The 25,924-nt window shown below is 45.0% G+C and overlaps 1 protein-coding gene across 3 annotated transcripts in view; it reads right to left on the bottom strand.

Moving 5' to 3' along the window:
- NDRG3 (NDRG family member 3) overlaps positions 1-25,924 on the bottom strand; it is a 240,382-nt gene that overhangs the window by 7,222 nt on the left and 207,236 nt on the right. For all 3 annotated transcript variants that reach the window (XM_063960112.1, XM_063960115.1, XM_063960114.1), the window contains exons 11-14: positions 25,289-25,351; positions 4,818-4,869; positions 3,460-3,507; positions 1,399-1,434 (exon numbers count right to left, since the gene is read on the bottom strand). In XM_063960112.1, the coding sequence (XP_063816182.1) occupies positions 1,399-1,434; positions 3,460-3,507; positions 4,818-4,869; positions 25,289-25,351 (199 nt within the window). The remainder of the gene's footprint in view (positions 1-1,398; positions 1,435-3,459; positions 3,508-4,817; positions 4,870-25,288; positions 25,352-25,924) is intronic.

Here is a 25,924-nt window from a genome sequence, read left to right as displayed (position 1 = left end):
CAGAAATTAGTACATTAGATATTCTTCATGAGCATTAACGCGTTTTGCACATATGCAATTTCTTACACCAAAAAGTTAAACCAAATCTCCCTCCATCCTGGTAATTAACTGCATACAAGTACAGCAATTACAATACTTTTTCCTAAAATATATTTTATTGAACAGGACTGTAAGCCAACAATGGCAACTAGGAACCCTTAGAGCATGTTGTGTACACAAAACAAGTGTAACAGCAAAAACTTCACAGCTAGGGCTTAAGTGTGAAAACAGAGAAACTGTGTCAGAGTATGCGGTATATACAGTGCCCCAAATAGCATTGTGAATACATTTATTAAGGAGAGCTTCTGATCAAAATTAACCAGGAGAGGAGTTTATTGTACAAGTGACCCTGTAGTTCTGTATCTCCAGCTTCATACTGTGGCTATAATTCATGTACATCTTACACAGTTACATAGTTGTTGAGGTTGAAAAGAGACAAATGTCCATCGAGTTCAACCTGTATTATAATTTTTATATTAATTAAATGCTGTATCCCTGGATATTTTTTCCCACTAGGAATTTATCTAATCCATTTTTAAAAACTTATTGAGTCCACCATTACTACCTTCTCTGGCAGAGAATTCCAAATCCTTACTGCTCTTACTGTGAAGAACCCTTTTCTCCGTTGAGTATTGATTTTTATTTCTTCTAACCTCAGGGGGTGTCCTCGTGTCCTATGTAGTGTTGTTTTGATAAATCCTTGTATTGTCCCTTAATGTATTTATAAATATTAATAATGTCCCCTCCCAGTCGCCTCTTTTCCAGTGTAAACATATCTAACCTTTTAAGTCTTTCCTCATAATCCAGTACCTCTAATCCCTTAACCAGTTTAGTGGCTCGCCTCTGAACCCTTTCGAGTTTCAAGATATGTTTTTTAAGGTGAGGTGCCCAGAACTGTACACAATATTCCAGGTGTGGCCGCACCAATGATTTATACAGTGGCAGGATTACACTCTCATCCCTTGTCTCCATACCCCGTTTTATGCATACTAATACCTTATTAGCTTTTGTTGCCGCATTTTGACATTGCGTACTGCTACCAAGTTTATTATAGATGAGCACTCCCAAATCTTTTTCAACTACCGTTATCCCTACATTTAGTTTATAGGCTGCCTCATTGTTCTTAATCCCAAAGTGCATAACTTTACATTTGTCTATATTGAACCTCATTCTCCATTTATCCGCCCAGACTTCAAGTATGCTGCTCACTGCTATTGGGAGGTATGCAATAGGTCTGTACTTAAAGAAACACTGCAATATATACAAATACGCAGCAACTCATACAAAACCAATTTTAAATAGTAATTCACAGAGCAATGAGACTATAATTACACTATATGATAAAACAAGGTAACAAACCTGGACAGCTTGTGGTAATCCCCCGCAATCAGCCATCTTAAAGATAGAAAAAAAATATATTGAATGAATGATTATTATATATATATATATATATATATATATATATATATATATATATATATATATATATATATATATATATATATATATATATATACATATACACACACACACACACACAGGTTGAGTATCCCTTATCCAAAATGCTTGGGACCAGAGGTATTTTGGATATCGGATTTTTCCGTAGTTTGGAATAATTGCATACCATAATGAGATATCATGGTAATGGGACCTAAATCTAAGCACAGAATGCATTTATGTTTTATATGCACCTTATACACACAGCCTGAAGGTAATTTTAGACAATATTTTTTATAACTTTGTGCATTAAACAAAGTGTGTGTACATTCACACAATTCATTTATGTTTCATATACACCTTATACACACAGCCTGAAGGTCATTTAATACAATATTTTTAATAACTTTGTGTATTAAACAAAGTTTGTGTACATTGAGCCATCAGAAAACAAAAGTTTCACTATCTCACTCTCGCTCGAAAAAGTCCGTATTTCGGAATATTCCGTATTTCGGATATTTGGATATGGGATACTCAACCTGTATATATATATATATATATATATACACACACACACACACACACACACACACACACACACACACACATACATATGTACACTAATATTTATTAGCCTTCATTTATATAGAAACTACATGTTTTACAGGACTTAAAGTACTTTAACACCAATTCTCAATAGGTACATTTTTATTTCTTGTAAATATATTTTTATCAAATTGTGGGTGTTGGATCTTCTGAAACAGCAGACTGCTATACAAGCATGAATTTAGATGTTACTCACGAGCAACATTACCAAATAAAGGGTTACTCGCGTACATCAGTCCCTGCACTAGTGGATCATATAATCTGCTGCATACCACATTAACACAAATTAGGCGTTTCCCAGTAGGTTACATCGATTAGAAGTTATTGCCCCTCTTTGGCTTAACAAGTACTTATGCTTTAGCTCCTTTTAATCCTTACCCTCCAATAAGCATTTATTTCAGGTTTATATTTCCAGCTTCTCGCATTTTAATACTCGGTATTAAATGACCTGTACTCCTGTTTCAATACAATTAATTTTTTGTATGTATTTAGAGTGTATTGCTGCTTTAATACTGTGAATGGTTGTCATGGTGATGGGTCACTTTTCATAGTGGCTGAATGGAACGTTTTGAAGACATCTGATGTCACCGGGCGGGAATCCAACCCGTGGCGTCAGCTGCACGTTCACTTGGGGTGGTCACTATAGCACATTGAAGCACTGAAACATTGACAAACAGACACAGCCTGAACCTTGTATTTTGTTTAAGCGGAGTGCCGCACCACTGGGCCAGAGATAGAGAAAGCTATATATTTTGAAACTGCGGCTTTTTAATGTGTTTATTTAAGCCTAGATATTATATTAAGCAGCGGCACTCAGATTTAAATCAGAATCGTATATTTCCACAGGTCACATAGCAATCCATCGTTTCGGGGCTGCAGCGCCCCTATGTCAAGGCTGCAGCCCCGAAACAATGCATTGCTAAGTGATGTGTGGAAAAACACGATTCTGATTTAAATCTCAGAGTGCCACTGCTTGCTTGTTTTTTTGCTATATTCACTTAATGCAGAGGGCACCAGAGCATAGTATACCAGATGATGAGTGTGCCAGTTCATTTTTTCCGTATGTGTGTGTGTATATAAAATATAATTAGATAGATCGATAGATATACTTTAATGGGAGGACAATACAAAACCCATTTTGAATTTTGTAAATTAAAGTTTTTAGAATAATGTAAGATTATCATATAGCTAACGTTTTAATTGACATTACAATGGTTAGTGCAATACTTTCGCTTAAAAACCCCAAAAACCCAACACCACTAGAATTCTAGAAATACAAGTTACTAGAGTGCCAATTATACTTAATAGTCTGTTACAGATTCTAGTGTAAATATTTCCGTAATATCTGCAGGTGCTGCACAGCTATAATTGGGTTACCTTGAGTAGGGTTGTCCTGGTTGGGTCTAGTCTGGAGTTACATTCCACCTGCACATGGCAAAAACAGATCATTCGGTAACTAAAGGAACCATACTTCCAGAATAACTCAAACACTGTAGTACCAGTATATACAAATTAGACATACTAATACTGTCAAGATTGTGAGAACTAGGACTTTTCTTCTTTAAGCCATATGCTTAATGGTTGTCTGCCTCCGTACCTGACAACCTTCCCCTCACCACTCCCCAAAAATGAACCTTTACTATACGGTATTCTATATTAAGTAAGCCAGTCTGATCCTCCATTCCCTAGCATAAAATACTGCAGAGAACAAGAGGAACAGAAGGCATGCAGTATATTGGAATGATTAAAGTTCAGTGATAAGATACAGGCTATATTTGAAAAGCTTCTTGGCAGGTTTAAAGGGAAATTTTAAAGAGACAACCGGCATGCTTTTACACATTTGTGGCAGTTTCACATTTTCACTTCAACTATAGGCCATAGATCATTTAGGCCATAGGTCTTCAACCTGTGGCCCTCCAGCTGCTGCGGAACTACACATCCCAGCATGCCCTGCCTCAGTTTTACCATGCCTTAATAGCAAAACTGTGGCAGGGCATGGTGGGATGTGTAGTTCCGCAGCAGCTGGAGGGCCACAGGTTGAAGACCCATGATTTAGGCTGTACTTCATACTCCTGGCAATCAATGAATACATTCAATATATTTTCAACTTTGCGGTTTCATTAAAAATGGATGTGGGCAGCTAGCTCATGACATGGGGCCTAATTCAAATCTGATCGCAGCAGCAAATTTGTTAGCTAATGTGCAAACCAATGTGCTCTGCAGGGGAGGGGGGGGGCAGATATAACATGTGCAGAGAGAGTTAGATATGGGTGGGTTATATTGTTTCTGTGCAGGGTAAATACTGGCTGCTTTATTTTTATACTGCAATTTAGATTTCAGTTTGAACACACCCCACCCAAATCTAACTCTCTCCACATGTTATGTCTACCCCAAACCCCCCCCCCCCCACCTCCTCCTCCTCCTCCTGCAGTGCACATGGTTTTGCCCATTAGCTGACGAATTTGCTGCTTCGTTCAGATCTGAATTAGGCCCATGGTGATGAGGGTTTTCTGCATTAAAAAGGGAATGACTCGACAGATTAACATCCATTACACAGACTGTACATGTGTACAACAGGTATACAAATAAAGTGATATAACAACCTATTTGTATTTCCGCTTAATGTAGTGAAGGCTATTTTAATTATAAAAAAAATAAAAAAACACCTCTAGACACGTAAATGCTACAAGTTTAAAAAACACAATGCTTGTTCTTAGCAATTACAATAAACTTACTACAACTTCAACAGCAGGAGAGTTATCACCGACCACTAGCAAAGCAGGGCACCTAAGAAAAGAAACATTTATTTTTAAATAGGCATCATAATGATCAAAAGGCCAAATACATGTGTCCTCTTACTACTTTGCTTCATGCGCTATAAGTCGCGTTGCACATAACCTGTGAGTGCTGTGTGACTCTGTAGCTCCAAGCGTATTTTATGGCATCTTTTGCAGCGAAAATGCATCTTATACACAATTTAAAGCAAACAGACGCACGAGCAGCTTTTACTGATTAAAATCATAGCCTATATCCTGTTTATGACTGCGACTGTATTTGCATACAAAATGCTATGCTACAGTGTTTTCCTGGAAAACACTCAAGTTTCATTTTGGATGCAGATAAAGCAGCTATTACACACAGAATATTGGCATGCTGCGTCCTATAGCATTACATTGCATCTAAGATGCATTTTCGCAGTAGAAGACATGCCGGGGGGAGGGGGGGGGGAACAAAAAAAAACAACAACACTACCGAGTCCCACCACAGCATGGCGCCATTTGAAGGGCCGTTTAGCATGACTGCAGCAAGGATGTAAGAGGACACATCTGTCCATAAAAGACAACAGCTATGCAAAATTGACGTTCTTGCTTCTCTACAAAGCCAATTAATAAAATAGGATTTGACTTTGCTTGTTTACATCACCCCACACTGTACAGTCTCCAACCAGCAGAGTCTGGAGCACATTAAATGGGCTCATTGACATTCGCGATAAAAGTATACAGAAAAACAAAAATTCAAACGAAAAACACAAACACAGTAAAAAGGTGTGTACACACGGTGAGATAATAAGAATTTACTTACCGATAATTCTATTTCTCGGAGTCCGTAGTGGATGCTGGGGTTCCTGAAAGGACCATGGGGAATAGCGGCTCCGCAGGAGACAGGGCACAAAAGTAAAGCTTTTACAGGTCAGGTGGTGTGTACTGGCTCCTCCCCCTATGACCCTCCTCCAGACTCCAGTTAGGTACTGTGCCCGGACGAGCGTACACAATAAGGGAGGATTTTGAATCCCGGGTAAGACTCATACCAGCCACACCAATCACACCGTACAACTTGTGATCTAAACCCAGTTAACAGTATGATAACAGAGGAGCCTCTGAAAGATGGCTTCCTAAACAATAACCCGAATTAGTTAACAATAACTATGTACAAGTATTGCAGATAATCCGCACTTGGGATGGGCGCCCAGCATCCACTACGGACTCCGAGAAATAGAATTATCGGTAAGTAAATTCTTATTTTCTCTATCGTCCTAGTGGATGCTGGGGCTCCTGAAAGGACCATGGGGATTATACCAAAGCTCCCAAACGGGCGGGAGAGTGCGGATGACTCTGCAGCACCGAATGAGAGAACTCCAGGTCCTCCTTTGCCAGGGTATCAAATTTGTAAAAATTTACAAACGTGTTCTCCCCTGACCACGTAGCTGCTCGGCAGAGTTGTAATGCCGAGACCCCTCGGGCAGCCGCCCAAGATGAGCCCACCTTCCTTGCGGAATGGGCCTTAACAGATTTAGGCTGTGGCAGGCCTGCCACAGAATGTACAAGTTGAATTTTGTTACAAATCCAACGAGCAATCGACTGCTTAGAAGCAGGTGCACCCAACTTGTTGGGTGCATACAGTATAAACAGCGAGTCAGATTTTCTGACTCCAGCCGTCCTTTAAATGTATATTTTTAAGGCTCTGACAACGTCCAACAACTTGGAGTCCTTCAAGTCGTCTGTAGCCGCAGGCACTACAATAGGCTGGTTCAGGTGAAACGCTGATACCACCTTAGGGAGAAAATGCGGACGCGTCCGCAGCTCTGCCCTATGTCGAATGGAAAATTAAATAAGGGCTTTTATAAAACAAAGCCGCCAGTTCAGATACTCTCCCGGCCGAAGCCAGGGCCAGTAACATAGTCACTTTCCATGTGAGATATTTCAAATCCACATTCTTTAGTGGTTCAAACCAATTGGATTTGAGGAAATCTAAACTACATTTAGATCCCACGGTGCCACCTTAGGCACCACAGGAGGCTGTATATGCAGTACTCCTTTGATAAAAATCTGGACCTCAGGGACTGAGGCCAATTCTTTTTGGAAGAATATTGATAGGGCCGAAATTTGAACCTTAATAGATCCCAATTTGAGACCCATAGACAATCCTGATTGCAGGAAATGTAGGAAAACGACCCAGTTGAAATTCCTCCATCGGAGCACTCCGCTGCTCGCACCACGCAACATATTTTCGCCAAATAAGACGATAATGCTTCGCGGTGACTTCCTTCCTTGCCTTTATCAAGGTAGGAATGACTTCTTCTGGAATGCCTTTTCCTTTTAGGATCTGGCATTCAAACGCCATGCCGTCAAACGCAGCCGCGGTAAGTCTTGAAAAAGACAAGGACCCTGCTGAAGCAGGTCCCTTCTCAGAAGTAGAGGCCACGGATCGTCCGTGACCATCTCTTGAAGTTCCGGGTACCAAGTCCTTCTTGGCCAATCCGGAGCCACTAGTCTTACTCCTCTTTGCCGTATAATCCTCAATACCTTTGGTATGAGAGGCAGAGGAGGAAACACATATACCGACTGGTACACCCAAGGTGTTACCAGCGCGTCCACAGCTATTGCCTGCAGATCTCTTGACCTGGCGCAATACCTGTCCAGTGTTTTGTTGAGGCAAGACGCCATCATGTCCACCATTGGTTTTACCCAACGGTTTAATAGCATGTGGAAAACTTCTGGATGAAGTCCCCACTCTCCCGGGTGAAGGTCGTGTCTGCTGAGGAAGTCTGCTTCCCAGTTGTCCACGCCCGGGATGAATACTGCTGACAGTGCTATCACGTGATTCTCCGCCCAGCGAAGGATCCTGGCAGCTTCTGCCATTGCCCTCCTGCTTCTTGTGCCGCCCTGTCTGTTTACATGGGCGACTGCCGTGATGTTGTCCGACTGGATCAACACCGGTCTTCCTTGAAGCAGAGGTTCCGCCTGGCTTAGAGCATTGTAGATTGCTCTTAGTTCCAGAATGCTTATGTGAAGAGACTTTTTCAGGCTCGACCACACTCCCTGGAAATTTCTTCCCTGTGTGACTGCTCCCCAGCCTCTCAGGCTGGCATCCGTGGTCACCAGGATCCAATCCTGCATGCCGAATCTGCGGCCCTCCAATAGATGAGCCTCCTGCAACCACCACAGAAGGGATACCCTTGTCCTCGGCGACAGGGTTATCCGCAGGTGCATCTGAAGATGCGACCCTGACCATTTGTCCAACAGATCCCTTTGCATGGAATCTGCCGAAAGGGATTGCTTCGTAAGAAGCTACCATTTTTTCCCAGGACTCTTGTGCATTGATGTACAGACACCTTTCCTGGTTTTAGGAGGTTCCTGACCAGGTCAGATAACTCCTTGGCTTTTTCTTCGGGAAGAAAAACCTTTTTCTGAACTGTGTCCAGAATCATCCCCAGGAACAGCAGACGAGTTGTCGGCATTAATTTGGATTTTGGAATATTCAGAATCCATCCGTGCTGCTTTAGGCACCTCTTGAGATAGTGCTAAACCCATCTCTAGCTGTTCTCTGGACCTTGCCCTTATTAGGAGATCGTCCAAGTATGGGATAATTAATACGCCTTTTCTTCGAAGAAGAAATATTATCTCGGCCATTACCTTTGTAAAGACCCGAGGTGCCGTGGACAAACCAAACGGCAGCGTCTGAAACTGATAGTGACAGTTTTGTACAACGAACCTGAGGTACCCCTGGTGTGAGGGGTAATTGGAACGTGGAGATACGCATCCTTGATGTCCAAGGATACCATAAAGTCCCCTTCTTCCAGGTTCGCTATCACTGCTCTGAGTGACTCCATCTTGAACCTGAACTTCTTTATGTACAGGTTCAAGGACTTCAGATTTAGAATAGGCCTTACCGAGCCATCCGGCTTCGGTACCACAAAAAGAGTGGAATAATACCCCTTCCCTTGTTGTAGAAGAGGTACCTTGACTATCACCTGCTGAGAATACAGCTTGTGAATGGCTTCCAAAACCGTCTCCCTTTCTGAGGGGGACGTTGGTAAAGCAGACTTCAGGAAACGGCGAGGTGGCTCTGTCTCTAATTTCAACCTGTACCCCTGAGATATTATCTGCAGGATCCAGGGATTTACCTGCGAGTGAGCCCACTGCGCGCTGTAATTCTTGAGACGACCGCCTACCGCCCCCGAGTCCGCTTGCGAAGCCCCAGCGTCATGCTGAGGCTTTTGTAGAAGCCGGGGAGGGCTTCTGTTCCTGGGAAGGAGCTGCCTGTTGCTGTCTCTTCCCTCGTCCTCTGCCTCGTGGCAGATATGAATAGCCCTTTGCTCTCTTATTTTTAAAGGAACGAAAGGGCTGCGGTTGAAAGGTCGGTGCCTTTTTCTGTTGGGGAGTGACTTGAGGTAGAAAGGTGGATTTCCCGGCCGTAGCCGTGGCCACCAAATCCGATAGACCGACCCCAAATAACTCCTCTACGCATCGCCTGTCCACTGTCGTGTCCATAAAGCTCTTCTGGCCGAAATGGACATAGCACTTACCCGTGATGCCAGTGTGCAGATATCTCTCTGTGCATCACGCATATAAAGAAATGCATCCTTTATTTGTTCTAACGACAGTAAAATATTGTCCCTGTCCAGGGTATCAATATTTTCGATCAGGGACTCTGACCAAACTACCCCAGCACTGCACATCCAGGCAGTCGCAATAGCTGGTCGTAGTATAACACCTGCATGTGTGTATACCTTTTTGGATATTTTCCATCCTCCTATCTGATGGATCTTTAAGTGCGGCCGTCTCAGGAGAGGGTATCACTTGTTTTGATAAGCGTGTTAGCGCTTTGTCCACCCTAGGAGGTGTTTCCCAGCGCTCCCTAACCTCTGGCGGGAAAGGGTATAAAGCCAATAACTTCTTTTAAATTAGCAGTTTTTTATCGGGGCACCCCACGCTTCATCACACACGTCATTTAATTCTTCTGATTCGGTAAAAACTACTGGTAGTTTTTTCACACCCCACATAATACCCTGTTTAGTGGTACCTGTAGTATCAGCTAAATGTAACATCTCCTTTATTGCCAAAATCATATAACGTGTGGCCCTTCTGGAAAATACGGTTGATTCGTCACCTTCACCACCGGAATCAGTGCCTGTGTCTGGGTCTGTGTCGACCGACTGAGGCAAAAGACGTTTTACAGCCCCTGACGGTGTTTGAGGCGCCTGGACAGGCACTAATTGAGTGTCCGGCCGCCTCATGTCGGCAAACGACTGCTTAAGCGAGTTGACGCTATCCCGTAATTCCACAAATAAAGGCATCCATTCTGGTGTCGACCCCCTAGGAGGTGACATCCTCATATTTGGCAATTGCTCCGCCTCCACACCAATAACGTCCTCATACATGTCGACACACACGTACCGACACACAGCAGACACACAGGGAATGCTCTATACGAAGACAGGACCCACTAGCCCTTTGGGGAGACAGAGGGAGAGTCTGCCAGCACACACCAAAAAGCGCTATATATGACAGGGATAGCCTTATGATTAAGTGCTCCCTTATAGCTGCTTTTATATTAATATATTGCCATTTATTTTGCCCCCCCTCTCTGTTATACCCTGTTTCTGTAGTGCAGTGCAGGGGAGAGACCTGGGAGCCTTCCTGACCAGCGGAGCTGTGACAGAAAATGGCGCCGTGTGCTGAGGAGATAGGCCCCGCCCCTTTTTCGGCGGGCTCGTCTCCCGCTATTTAGTACATTTAGGCAGGGGTAAATATCTCCATATAGCCTCTGGGGCTATATGTGAGGTATTTTTAGCCTTTTTAAAGGTTTTCATTTGCCTCCCAGGGCGCCCCCCCCCCAGCGCCCTGCACCCTCAGTGACTGCCGTGTGAAGTGTGCTGAGAGGAAAATGGCGCACAGCTGCAGTGCTGTGCGCTACCTTAAGAAGACTGCAGGAGTCTTCAGCCGCCGATTCTGGACCTCTTCTTGCTTCAGCATCTGTGAGGGGGCCGGCGGCGTGGCTCCGGTGACCATCCAGGCTGTACCTGTGATCGTCCCTCTGGAGCTTCATGTCCAGTAGCCAAGAAGCCAATCCATCCTGCACGCAGGTGAGTTCACTTCTTCTCCCCTCTGTCCCTCGTTGCAGTGATCCTGTTGCCAGCAGGAATCACTGTAAAATAAAAAACCTAAGCTAAACTCTCTAAGCAGCTCTTTATGAGAGCCACCTAGAATTGCACCCTTCTCGGCCGGGCACAAAAATCTAACTGGAGTCTGGAGGAGGGTCATAGGGGGAGGAGCCAGTACACACCACCTGACCTGTAAAAGCTTTACTTTTGTGCCCTGTCTCCTGCGGAGCCGCTATTCCCCATGGTCCTTTCAGGAACCCCAGCATCCACTAGGACGATAGAGAAATATACATTATGGTAAGAACTTACCGTTGATAACGTGATTTCTCTTATGTCCACAGGTATCCACAGGATAACATTGGGATATTGTTGAGCGACAGCGAAAATGGCACCAACACGGTCACGAGCTTTCTGGCCTCCCAGGATGCATTGGGGCCTCCACTATATAGTCCCGCCCACTGACTCAGTCAGATCAGTTCTTTCCACAGCGATTTTAGGCAGGAACGTCAGGCAGAGACCTGTTTAGGCGATAAGAACACACATGCACACCCTTCCATACAAGAAGGAAGAGGTTTTAGTGATTGTCTAGATCCTCAAATCAGATGCGCCAGGGTGGGATCCCTGTGGATACCTGTGGACATAAGAGAAATCACGTTATCAACGGTAAGTTCTTACCATAACGTATATTTCTCTGGCTGGGTCCACAGGATTATCCACAGGATAACATTGGGATTCCCAAAGCCATTTTAGTGGTGGGACGCTCCTGATTGCACAGGGATCGCCCGAAGTCTGCATCATGAAAGGCAAAAGTATCCAAGGCATAATGACTAATGAATGTGTTTATGGAAGACCATGTGGCTGCCCTACATATCTGTTCTGCTAAAGCACCCTGTTGTACTGCCCAAGAAGGACCTACCTTACGTGTAGAGTGCGCAGAGACATTAGCCGGAATAGGGAGATCTGCATGAGAATAAGCTTCTGATATTACCATTCGGAGCCATCTCGCCGGCGTCTATTTACTAGCAGGCCATCCCCTTCTATGGAATCCGTAGAGCAGTGTTTCCCAACCGCGGTCCTCAAGGCACACTAACAGTCCTGGTTTTAGTGATATCCAGGCTTGAACACCGGTGACTTAATTAGTACCTCAGTTATTTTGATTTAACATCTGTGCTGAAGCCTGGATATCACTAAAACCTGCACTGTTGGTGTGCCTTGAGGACCGTGGTTGGAAATGCCTGCCGTAGAGGATGAAGAGAATCTGTTTTCCTGATGGCACTAGTACGATCTATGTAGATTCTTAAAGCTCAGACCACGTCCAGCGACGCTTCTCCCGCAGAAAGTCTCGATACCTGATAGGTGAAACTTTGATACCACCTTTGGAAGATAGCTAGATCTCGTTTTGAGAACTGCTCTGTCTGGAAAAAAAAAACTTAGGAAAGGAGACTTGCATGATAATGCTCCTAAATCTGACACTCTTCTGGCAGACGCCATTGCCAGTAAAAAAAGAACTTTAACCGTTAACCACTTAAGATCTGCTCTCTCAAGTGGTTCAAACAGAGGACCCTGGAGAAATTTAAGAACTAAATACAAATCCCAGGGAGCTGCAGGAGGAACAAATGGAGGTTGAATATGTACTACTCCTTGAAAAAATGTACGTACATCCTGTAAATCAGCAATCTTCTGCTGAAACCATACAGTTAACGCTGAAACTTGAACCCTCAAGGAAGCAACTTTCAACCCTTTATCCAAACCTGCCTGAAGGAAATCCAAAATCCTAGCTACTTTAAAAGATCTCGGATTGAATTTTTTTCCAGTACACCAGTGAATATAGGCTTGCCATATTCTATGATACACACGGGCCGAAGAAGGCTTTCTTGCTCTAAGCATAGTTTGGATTACTTGTTTCGAAAATCCTTTAGCCTCTAAGATAGAGGTTTCAACAGCCACGCCGTCAAAGATAGGCGATACAGATGACTGTGACAACAATGACCCTGCATTAGCAGATCTGGACGTTGAGGGAGCAGTATCGGTGCTTCCATGGACATTCTCAACAGATCTGTGTACCAATGCCTTCTTGGCCAAGCTGGAGCTATTAGAATGATTGCTCCTTTTGCCTGTTTTATCTTTCTCACTACTCAGGGTAACAGATATTGGAGGGAACAGATATGCCAGCTGAAACCTCCATTCTACTGACAGTGCGTATACCAGGACCGCTCCTGGGTCCTTTGTTCTCGATCCGTACCTCGGAACTTTGTTGTTTAGACGAGACGCCATAAGGTCTATCTCTGGTAGACCCCATCTGTTCACCAGTGTCTGAAACACTTCTGGGTGTAGTGCCCATTCGGTTTCCTGAATGGTGTGCTGACTGAGAAAATCCGCTTCCCAGTTTAGTACACCCGGGACAAATACTGCTGACAATGCCGGGAGATGGAGTTCTGCCCATTTTAGAATGGGAGTTACTTCCGCCATCAGACTCTTGCTGTGAGTTCCTCCTTGATGATTGAGGTATGCTACTGCCGTCGCATTGTCTGAGCGGATCTGGACTGGTCTTCCCTGTAGATTGTCCTTTGCCTGAACCAAGTAAATGGCCCTTATTTCTAATAGATTTATTGGCAGGCGACTTTACCTTGCGGTCCCCTTTCCTTGGAACCATAGGCTTCCGAGTACCGCCCCCCAGCCCTGCAGGCTGGCATCTGTTGTCAGGACTTGCCACTCTTTTATCCAAAAGGGTCTCCGCTTGTTTAAATGGTCTGTCTGTAGCCACCACGCTAGAGACCTTTTTACATTTACTGGAATCTTTATCATCTGCTTCTTTATCGTCCGATGATTTCCGTTCCATTTGGTCAGAATAAGGTGCTGCAATGGTCTGGAGTGGAATTGCGCATATTCCACCATGTCGAAGGTTGATTCCATCAGACCCAACAGTCGCATTGCTGCATGGACTGACATTGTCTGGGCTTGCAACGCTTCCTGAGCCATGACCTGCACCTTGACTATCTTTTTCTCTGGTAAGAGAACTTTCTGTAGATCTGAATCCAATATGGCTCCCAAATGAACCATCCGCTGTGATGGATTCAGAGACGACTTTTCCCAATTTATGAGCCACCCGTGTCTCTGTAAACAAACTATCGTCTGTTGAAGATGGCTCAACAGTAAATCTTGCGACTGTGCTAAGATTAACAGGTCGTCTAGGTATGGGAACAATAAGATTTTACTTACCGGTAAATTTATTTCTCGTAGTCCGTAGAGGATGCTGGGACTCCGTAAGGACCATGGGGAATAGACGGGCTCCGCAGGAGATAGGGCACTTTAAGAAAGCTTTGGACTCTGGGTGTGCACTGGCTCCTCCCTCTATGCCCCTCCACCAGACCTCAGTTAGGGAAACTGTGCCCAGAGGAGATGGACAGTACAAGGAAGGATTTTTGTAAATCTAAGGGCGAGATCCATACCAGCCACATCAATCACACCGTATAACTTGTTATACACTTACCCAGTTAACAGTATCAACAACATAGCCACGGTTCCACCGAAAAACTATAACATAACCCTTATGTAAGCAATAACTATATACAAGTCTTGCAGAAGAAGTCCGCACATGGGACGGGCGCCCAGCATCCTCTACGGACTACGAGAAATAGATTTACCGGTAAGTAAAATCTTATTTTCTCTAACGTCCTTGAGGATGCTGGGACTCCGTAAGGTCAATGGGGATTATACCAAAGCTCCCAAACGGGCGGGAGAGTACGGATGACTCTGCAGCACCGATTGAGCAAACAGGAGGTCCTCCTCAGCCAGGGTATCAAACTTATAGAACTTTGCAAAGGTGTTTGTCCCCGACCAAGTAGCTGCTCGGCACAACTGTAATGCCGAGACCCCTCGGGCAGCCGCCCAAGAAGAGCCCACTTTCCTAGTGGAGCGGGCCTTAACCGATTTCGGTAACGGCAATCCTGCCGTAGAATGCGCCTGCTGAATCGTGTTACAGATCCAGCAAGCAATAGTCTGCTTTGAAGCAGGAGCGCCAACCTTGTTGGCCGCATACAGAACGAACAAAGCTTCAGTCTTCCTGATTCTAGCCGTTCTGGTCACATAAATCTTCAAAGCCCTGACTACATCCAGGGACTCGGAATCCTCCAAGTCCCGTGTAGCCACAGGCACAACAATAGGTTGGTTCACATGAAAAGATGAGACCACTTTTGGCAGAAAGTGAGGGCGAGTCCTCAACTCTGCCCTATCCACGTGAAAAACCAAGTATGGGCTTTTATGAGATAAAGCCGCCAATTCGGAAACACGTCTTGCCGAAGCGAACGCCAACAACATGACCACTTTCCACGTGAGGTATTTCAACTCCACAGTTTTGAGTGGTTCAAACCAAGGTGACTTGAGGAAACGTAACACCACATTAAGATCCCAAGGCGCCACCGAAGGCACAAAGGGAGGCTGAATATGCAGCACTCCCTTCACAAAAGGTCTGTACTTCAGGAATAGAGGCAAATTCTCTTTGAAAGAAAATGGATAAGGCCGAAATCTGGACCTTTATGGACCCTAATTTTAGGCCCAAAGTCACTCCTGTTTGAAGGAAGTGAAGTAGACGGCCCAAATGGAACTCCTCCGTAGGAGCAGCTCTGGCCTCACACCAAGAAACATATTTCCGCCATATACGGTGATAATGTTTTAACGTCACATCTTTCCTAGCCTTGATCAGGGTAGGAATGACTTCCTCCGGAATCCCTTTATCCGCTAGGATCCGGCGTTCAACCGCCATGCCGTCAAACGCAGCCGCGGTAAGTCTTGGAACAGATAGGGCCCCTGCCGCAGCAGGTCCTGCCTTAGAGGAAGAGGCCACGGATCCCCTGCGAGCAACTCTTGCAGCTCCGGATACCAAGTCCTCCGTGGCCAATCCGGAACAATGAGTATTGTTCTGACCCTGCTTCTTCGTATTATTCTCAACACCTTGGGTATGAGAGGAAGAGGAGGAAACACATAGACCGATCTGAACACCCAAGGTGTCACCAGAGCGTCTACCGCTACCGCCTGAGGGTCCCTTGACCTGGCGCAATACCGCTTTAGCTTTTTGTTGAGACGGGATGCCATCATGTCGATTTGAGGCAGTCCCCAACAATCAGTGATCTGTGCGAAGACTTCTTGATGAAGTCCCCACTCTCCCGGATGCAGGTCGTGCCTGCTGAGGAAGTCCACCTCCCAGTTGTCCACCCCCGGGATGAACACCGCTGAAGCGCGCTTACATGGCCTTCCGCCCAACATAGAATCCTGGTCGCTTCTGCCATGGCCATTCTGCTCCTTGTTCCGCCTTGGCGGTTTATATGAGCCACTGCCGTGACATTGTCTGACTGAATCAGAACCGGCTTTCTCCAAAGCAATTCCTCCGCTTGACGCAGGGCGTTGTATATGGCCCTCAACTCCAGGACGTTGATGTGGAGACAAGACTCTAGGCTTGACCAGAGACCTTGGAAATTTCTTCCCAGTGTCACTGCTCCCCAGCCTCGGAGGCTTGCGTCCGTGGTCACCAGGACTCAGTCCAGAATGCCGAACCTGCGACCTTCTAGTAGGTGAGCACTGTTCAGCCACCACAGGAGAGATACCCTGGTCCTGGAAGACAGGGTGATCCTTTGATGCATTTGTAAATGGGACCCGGACCACTTGTCCAAGAGGTCCCATTGAAAAGTCCTCGCATGGAACCTGCCGAAAGGAATGGCCTCGTAGGAAGCCACCATCTTCCCCAGGACCCGCGTGCAATGATGCACTGAAACCTTTTTTGGTTTTAATAGGTTCCTGACCATGGCTAGGAGTTCCTGAACCTTTTCGATCGGAAGAAAAACCTTTTTCTGGTCTGTGTCTAGCATCAGCCCCAAAAAGGTCAGACGTGTTGTAGGGACTAGCTGGGACTGTGTATCTGCAACGTCTTCATGAACAGAGACACGCTGTCCAGCAACCTCTCCCGAGATCTCGCCTTTATGAGGAGATCGTCCAAGTATGGGATAATTGTGACCCCCTGCCTGCGCAGGAGCACCATCATTTCCGCCATTACCTTGGTGAAAATTCTCGGGGCCATGGAAAGCCCAAACGTCAACGTCTGAAATTGGTAGTGACAGTCCTGCACTGCAAATCTCAGGAACACCTGATGCGGGGGGAATATCGGAACATGAAGGTAAGCATCCTTTATGTCCAGGGACACCATCCAAACCCCCCAATCCAGGCTGGCGATGACCGCCCTGAGTGATTCCATTTTGAACTTGAACCTCTTCAAGTACAGGTTCAGAGATTTCAGGTTTAAAATGGGTCTGACCGAACCGTCCGGTTTCGGGACCACAAACAGGGTTGAGTAATATGCCTCTCCTTGCTGGAGATGAGGAACTGTGACAATCACCTGTTGAATATACCATTTTTGGATTGCTGCCAACACTAGCTCCCTCTCTGACGGGGAAGCCGGCACAGCCGATTTGAAAAATCAGCAAGGAGGCAAGTCTTCGAATTCCAGCCTGTATCCCTGAGAAACAATCTCTAATGCCCAGGGATCCACCTGCGAGTGAACCCAGACGTGGCTGAAAAACCGAAGACGAGCCCCCACCAGATCTGCCTCCCCTCGGAAAGCCCCAGCGTCATGCGGTGGACTTTGCAGACGCAGGAGAGGACTTCTGCTCTTGGGAACTAGCTGTGTGCAGCTTTTTTCCCCTGCCTTTCCCTCTGGCAACAAAGGATGATCCACGTACCTTCTTGTTTTTATTGGAACGAAAGGACTGCATTTGATGAGGTTCCTTTTTTGTATGCTGCGGGGGGACATAAGATAAGAAATTTGACTTACCAGCCATAGCCGTAGAGACAAGATCCGAGAGGCCGTCTCCAAACAACTCCACCCCTTTGTAAGGCAAGGACTCCATATGCCGCTTTGAATCGGCATCTTCCACAAGAGCCGCCTAGCAGAAATAGACATAGCATTTATTCTGGAGCGTAATAAACAAATGTCTCTCTGAGCATCCCTCATATACAAGGCAGCATCTCTGATATGCTCTACGGTCATTTGAATGGCGTCCCTATCTAAGGTGTCAATTTCCGTAGATAAGGAATCTGCCCATGCCACAACCGCACTACAAACCCAGGCCGACGCCATAGCCGGTCGAGCAATAGTACCGGAATGATTGTAAATGTGCTTTAAGGTAATTTCCTGCCTGCGATCAGCAGGATCCTTGAGGGAAGCCGTATCCTGAGAAGGCAGTGCCACCTTTTTGGACAAACGTGTCAGCGCCTTGTCAATTTTTGGCGAAGATTTCCAGTGTATCCTATCAGTTTGTGGAAAAGGATACGCCATGAGAATCCTTTTGGGAACTTGTGGTCTATAAATCCGTAGATTCTCAAGCCTTTTCGCACAAGTCACTTAATTCAAATGAGGATGGAAAAGTGACTTCAGGCTTTTTCCCTTTATACATGTGTACCCTCGTGTCAGGGACAGGGGGTTCCTCAGTAATATGCAAAACCTCTTTAATGGCAATAATCATGTACCGTATACCCTTAGCCACCTTCGGCTGTAATTTTGCATCTTCATAGTTGACACTAGAGTCAGTATCTGTGTCATCGATCTGGGCTATGGTGCGCGAGACCCCGAAGGACCTGGTGCCCCAGGCACAGGCATGCACCGGCTACCTGACTGATCCCTAGCTTCTGCCTTGTCTAATCTTTTATGCAATAGATTGACATTTGCATTCAAGACATTCAGCATATCCACCCATTCCGGTGTCGGCGTTGCCGACGGCGACCTGACATTCAAGCACTCCCCCTCCACATTAAGTGAGCCTTCCTCGTCAAACATGTCGACACACGCGTACCGACACACACACAGGGAACCCCTTTCCTGAAGACAGTATCCCTGTCAAGGCCCTTTGGAGAGACAGAGAGAGAGTATGCCAGCACACACCCCAGCGCAATAACCCTGGAGACCAACACAAAATGTTTTTCCCCAGCAGCGCTGTATAATATGTAAACCGCCAATTATGTGCCCCCCCCCCCTCTTTTAAGCACCCTTTCACCGTGTGTAAGCAGAGGAGAGTCCGGGGAGCTTCCTCTCAGCAGTGCTGTGGAGAGAAAATGGCGCTGGTGAGTGCTGAGGGAGAAGCCCCACCCCCTCGGCAGCGGGCTTCTGTCCCGCTCAAACTTAGTAAAATATAGCGGGGGCTCTTTTATATACATGTACAGAGCCCACCTGTACATGTATATAGTCTTTTTGCCATGCAGAGGTTTATATTGCTGCCCAGGGCGCCCCCCCCCCCCCCCTGCGCCCTGCACCCTTACAGTGACCGGAGTATGTGAGGTGTATGGGAGCAATGACGCACAGCTGCAGTGCTGTGCGTTACCTCAGTGAAGCTGAAGGCTTCTGCCGCCTGACGACTTCTGTCATCTGTACTTCTAGCTCTATGAGGAGAACGGCGGCGCGGCTCCGGGGGTGGACGCCCAGTAAGAACCTGCGTTCACCCCCTCTGGAGCTAATGGTGTCCAGTAGCAGAGGAAGCAGAGCCTATCTTTGACAAGAAGGTCTGCTCCTCTCTCCTCAGTCCCTCGATGCAGGGAGCCTGTTGCCAGCAGTGCTCCCTGTGAAAGTAGTAAAAGGTAGAAAAAAATAAATCCAAACAAAAATGCTTCTAGGCAGAGAACTCTGGAGAACGCTCTGCAGTGCACCCATCTTGCTCTGGGCACAGTGTAAAACTGAGGTCTGGAGGAGGGGCATAGAGGGAGGACCCAGAGTCCAAAGCTTTCTTAAAGTGCCCTATCTCCTGCGGAGCCCGTCTATTCCCCAGGGTCCTTACGGAGTCCCAGCATCCTCAAGGACGTTAGAGAAATTCTTATCCCCTCTTTGCGCAGACAAGCTGCCATAACCACCATGATCTTGGTAAACACCCTGGGTGCTGTAGCTAGCCCGAAAGGCAGAGCTTGGAACTGGAAATGTTCCTGGAGGATGGCAAACCTGAGGTAACACTGATGAGACAGTGCTATAGGCACATGCAGGTAAGCATCCCATACATCCAGAGATACCATGTAATCTCCCGGTTCCATAGCCAACATTATGGAGCGTAATGTCTCCATGTGGAACTTCGGGATCCATATGTATTTGTTCAACATTTTCAGATTTAGAATTGGTCGATATGACCCATTTGGTTTCTGGATTAGAAATAGATTGCCCCAGTGCCTCCATCACAAAGGGGACAGGGGTTTTACTGCAATCACACCTGACTGCAGTAATTTGTGGACTGCTTCTTGCAGGGCATTGGCCTTCGACTCTATACGCGACGGGCTGGTGCAAAAAAATCTTTGAGGAGGCTGCCTCCTGAATGGGAACCCATACCCCTGAGATACTACCTTCTGCACCCAAACATCTGCTGTTGACTGTTGCCATATGTGTGCAAAAAGAAGGAGTGGCCCCCAACCCTGGAATCCTCCAGGCGGAGGCCCGTCTCTTCAGGCTGACTGTTTTTGTTCAGGTTTGGAAGCTGGCTTTTTGCTAGCTCACTGCTTCTTATCCCTGGATTTAAACTGGGGTTGCTTAGGCTCATTAGCTTTCGCTTTGCTTTGCCAACGAAATGCGCAAAATTTTAAAAACCCTTGGACTTAGGGTTATAAGCAGCCGGAAATCTGACCTTCTTCGATTCAGCCTCTGATTCTAGGATACCCGATAAAGGTTTTCCAAATAATATATTACAGACAAAAGGCAATGCCTCCAATTCTTTCTTGGACTCCGCATCTGCCTTCCAGGTCCGTAGCCAAACTGCTCTGCGAGCGACTACTGTCAAGGCTGAAGCTTTAAAAGCGAGGTAAATTGTAGTGTGGTTAGAGCTGTATATACAATATAAAAATTGGTAAGTAAATAAAATGAATTTGTTTAATTCATATGGAGGACCCTCTATAAATGTCTATGTGAAATTAGACAATATATATTGCCATGCGAAGAAAAATGTGCAAATATGCGAAACTTCTATGATTATGTGCAATGAAGAATGGAGGGTGCTATACTGTAAGGGAGTTTTTGTGCGATATGCAGTAGATAGTAATGACACCTAATACCGGTAAACATACAGACAAACTACATGAACACATATAACATATATTCTTGATTGCCCGTTAAAACTTCAATGTGTTCAAAGAAAGGGCTATATATGTTGTTTGTTGTCTTTACCTAGACACAGAGAAGGTGCACTTTCTAGCGACTTAACCTCTCTGATGTACTTCAGGTTATGTAACTTCCGACAGGCACAGAATTTACAAGTCCATATGTGGCTTTGGGGGCCATTGTATCCGGATTACCCACTTGGATTACCAAGGTTTTGCATAACAACAAACAGTAAGGTACACTCGAACTTTGAAACCATTCAGTCATATCAAAATTCAAGTGATCTCTGACGTAGTAACACTAATTAAGACTGAGCCACATATGGACTTGTAAATTCTGTGCCTGTCGGAAGTTACATAACCTGAAGTACATCAGAGAGGTTAAGTCGCTAGAAAGTGCACCTTCTCTGTGTCTAGGTAAAGACAACAAACAACATATATAGCCCTTTCTTTGAACACATTGAAGTTTTAACGGGCAATCAAGAATATATGTTATATGTTATATGTGTTCATGTAGTTTGTCTGTATGTTTACCGGTATTAGGTGTCATTACTATCTACTGCATATCGCACAAAAACTCCCTTACAGTATAGCACCCTCCATTCTTCATTGCACATAATCATAGAAGTTTCGCATATTTGCACATTTTTCTTCGCATGGCAATATATATTGTCTAATTTCACATAGACCTTTATAGAGGGTCCTCCATATGAATTAAACAAATTCATTTTATTTACTTACCAATTTTTATATTGTATATACAGCTCTAACCACACTACAATTTACCTTGCATTCCTCCTAAAGGAATTTTTTATTTCCATTGAATGATCATAAGCAATTGTCATTTATGAAATTTTTAGAATAAAAGAAACTCTTCTTTATTTACGTGTCTCTCATCTTTACTAATCTTGCGCTGGGGAAAAAACCCTTTTTTTATACTCCAATCCTAACAGCGGAATTAGGTAGTGATTCCGCATTCCTTCCCCAAGCAGCATTCATAGTAAAGCAAGAATAATAGTCTGTTAGCGCAGTGCCAAACCCCTCTTCTTTTTCTGAAGCTTTAAAAGCAACTGTGCCTACATCAATTGCTGTTTCTTCCAAATACTGGGCAGATTGTCTTAATTGGCAAAAACGATCCTCTTGCTCCCTAGTAGGAGAAGGGATGTCATTCTCTAGTTCCTCTATCCATTCGCCCATTGCCTTTGCTACCCAGGCCGAAGCCATAGCAGGTCTTACCACTGCTCCTACTAGAGAAAAAATATTTTTCAACAGGCTCTCTACCCTTCTGTCTGTGACATCATTCAATGGAGGTAGATGATAGTGGTAAAGCAGATTTATGCACGAGTCGCAGAACATGTGCATCTACTTTTGGAGGAACTTCTCTTTTCGAACAATCCACAGCAGGAAATGGATAATAAGAATCCCATCTCTTAGGAATCCTATACTTTTTACTGGGCGCTGCCCAAGACTCATCCATCATTTCCGTCAGCTCATCTGACGCTGGGAATTCAGCTTTCACTGATTTTGTTTGTTTAAATACAGGTGCTTTAGCTTTTTACACTGTCTTTGCTGGCTCTTCCAACGAGAGAACAGCCTTCATAGCACTAATAAGTTCAGCTACATCTTCTGAACTAAAGCTCTGTGACTGATCATCATACAGAGATAAATCTATTGTATCATCATCCGATGTATCATCTTGTGTAGTCTGCCACACAGACGTATCTGTCTTAGTCTTACCTGTCCCTTGGTTGCTTGTAGAGGCTACTGGAACCAAACCATAAGAAGGGAGCTGCATGTATGGGTTCATAGTGTAACCTAACCCTTAAGGTGGTGCTACCGGAGCTAACCTGTCCGCTATTGAAGACAGAGTCTTTGCGAACATATTCCATGGTGGCTCTGTTGGTGGTTGAACTCATTTTTTACTTCGCTGAAAAGCGAAACAGTTTGCACACAAACCCTCATAAGTGACCAATTGATTCATATCAATTACCCCTGACTTACAAGATAAGCATGTTAGGGCTGTAGGAGTGCTTGATAAATTCTCCTCATCACTTTTGCCACTCACAGACATGGTATTAACCGGTTATTGACTACACAATTTGTGACTGAAAATCACCCTTTTTTCAACATAGCATGCAGAAAACACAGTAATATACAGGTCTCATATGCAATAGGTATTAAAAATTAACAATGCATACTAAGTAGAGAGAATTTTTAGTACTGTATACCCTGCCTCCGTAGAGCGGGATACAGGGAGACTCGCCACACTTCCATATCCAAGCAAATACGCTCGTAAGACGCTGAGTGGATTCAGACGCTACTGGTGTACACTGCCGCTCTTAATAACTGATAACGTGGCACGGACGCTCACCAACTGACGCTGAGCGACTTCCACATGTATGCAGACGCTAAGGTCTGCGACTCGGTCTGGGCGGGTTTATCTCCAGTGTACACAACCGCAGTGTCTAAGCTGCGACAGAGTACCCTCGTGGTAGTGTCTGAGCCGGAAGCGAGGTCATTTAGTTCATGAAACGAGAGACACGCGGGAACTGGCCATGAACTCGGAGGAGGGGCAGCCAGGAGAGCGTCTGAATCTCCCTGTTGACTTAAACTCCCAGGATCGCGGCCTCTACCTAGTCCTGGCACCTATGATCCCAGGAGCGTAGCGCTGTCGCACTCTAGATGTTCGGCGCATCAACACACTGTTTGTAGTCTCCACCAAATCAGTGTAGCTGTGTCCTGACCCCTCTAGTAAGAGGAAGTCCATAGACTCACCGTCTCCATGCTCCGGCCACAGCCTGGTTACGTCTGCTGGACCTGCTAGAACATCCGACACATATGCCCGTCGAACAGCACTGATACCCGAAGGTAAGCGTTGTTGCGACCCGGTGGGGAGTTGTTGGAGCGACTCTTTCTAGTATGCGTTTAAGACGCTGTTAAGAGAAGTCGCTCAAAAAAACAATATAGTAAGTCTATAAAAATAAAATAATAAAAGCTTGAGGCTGCTCTCACAGCAGCCCTGTGATCATGCGGCTTCCTGCCGCACCAAGCAAAAAAACTGATTTGACAGAGTCAGTGGGCGAGACTATATAGTGGAGGCCCCAATGCATCCTGGGAGGCCAGAAAGCTCGTGACCGTGTTGGTGCCATTTTCGCTGTCGCTTGACAATATCCCAATGTTATCCTGTGGATAATCCTGTGGAACCAGCAAGAGAAAAATCGAAGATCCTTTCAGCAATCTCTGTGGTGAGGAGATTGAAGAAAGGTGGAATGAAGTTTTTATCTGCTGGATCAAGTTATTAGGACATTGGAGGAGTGTAATATCAATTCCATAAGGAACGTATTATTTATGGTTTTATATCTGTAGCGCCAGTTGAATGGAATGCTCACTTTTTTTATTATTATTTTATTTGCAGGTCAGAATACAGCTTGCCAGATCAACACTAATCTGATCTAATCTATAGAGCCCTGAAAGGGGATGTAGTCATAATTTTAATTTACAATGTCAACAGCTACGTAGGCATGTGAAATGTCATTATGCACGACAGGGACGTGCGGTGGCCTAAATGGCTCAGGAGGCACTGGTTAGCACCAGAGCCAGATTTACACACAATATATGAGCCAAAGGGTACATCTGGACATAATACACAGGTGCAGCAGTATAAACTCCAGGAAATACTGTGAGTTTTGATCGGAGATGTGCGGAAAAGATGGCACTGCCTCACCTGCCATAAACTTTTTACTCCAGAGTTTTGGCTATAAAAATGATTAGAATACAAAGATGATTATATTTTAAACAATTTTTCATATACTTTATACAGTGAAAACTCTGGCACAAACGTTCGTATGACAGGAAAGGCTCTGCCTCACCCCACTTCACTGATGCACGGTGCTGCAGTGGAGGGTTAGGGATTAGTCATACTTACCACTGGAAGTATCACCACCTGACACCGCTGGAGCCGCCAGACCCAGAAAGTCACTACTAGACCACCAGGGACATTTTGTTAACATTCGAATCCGTGCGACATTTCAGCAGTGACGACAAAGTCAAGGTAAACAAGATGTAGTACACTCCCTGAAAGAGTACACATTCTAAACTCCGCGGATGCTACTGGATCTTCTGCGCTGTGTCCAGCAGGGAAGACACCAAATACGCTAAATGGCCCGAAATTAAGCCTTCAATGTAACAAACATGTCAGTCTTTTTGACCTACCTGAGTGTGCCGACTGAATTATTGGATGCGATAAGAGGTCTCTCAATATCAAGATCTTTGCGGCTAATAAGGGAGGGGGAAATGAGAAGAAAATAAAAAAAATAAAAAGTTTAAATTGGCTACATTTTTAAATAAAACTTCCTTAAAGAATCAAGTGCTAGTTACAAGCGTAATAATACTTTTGCTTTTCTTTTGTTGCATTCTGTTTTATTTTACAGTATATTTACCAATGCAAAGAAAGAAAAAAACAAAAAAGACACCACACCCCCCACGCTTTCCCCCTTCTATGCAGATTTTACATCAACTGAACAGGGTGTTTTGCAGAGCTGCAAAATTCTAACAGTCACCTATCACTTGCGTCGTAATTAAGCACTTCTTGTAAATTTGCATTTTGTGAACACTATAGAATATGAATTGTGGTACATGTATTCTGTTGGGTGGCATGGCTGCGGCAGGACTGGGAACACTACAGGACAAATTTCACTGGCAAGACATGCAAAAGTATGCGGCCAAATACAGTATGAGAGAATTCATCTCTATATTTCACACATCTACAGCAATTGGATGTATGATCACTTATTTAAAAAAGGCGCTAATGACACCTTAATCTTCACACATCACTGTAGCACAGAAGAG

The sequence above is a fragment of the Pseudophryne corroboree genome, chromosome 3, assembly GCF_028390025.1.
Source record: "Pseudophryne corroboree isolate aPseCor3 chromosome 3, aPseCor3.hap2, whole genome shotgun sequence".
Classification (NCBI taxonomy): Eukaryota; Metazoa; Chordata; class Amphibia; order Anura; family Myobatrachidae; genus Pseudophryne; species Pseudophryne corroboree.
This window is presented reverse-complemented; position numbering and strand designations above follow the sequence as displayed.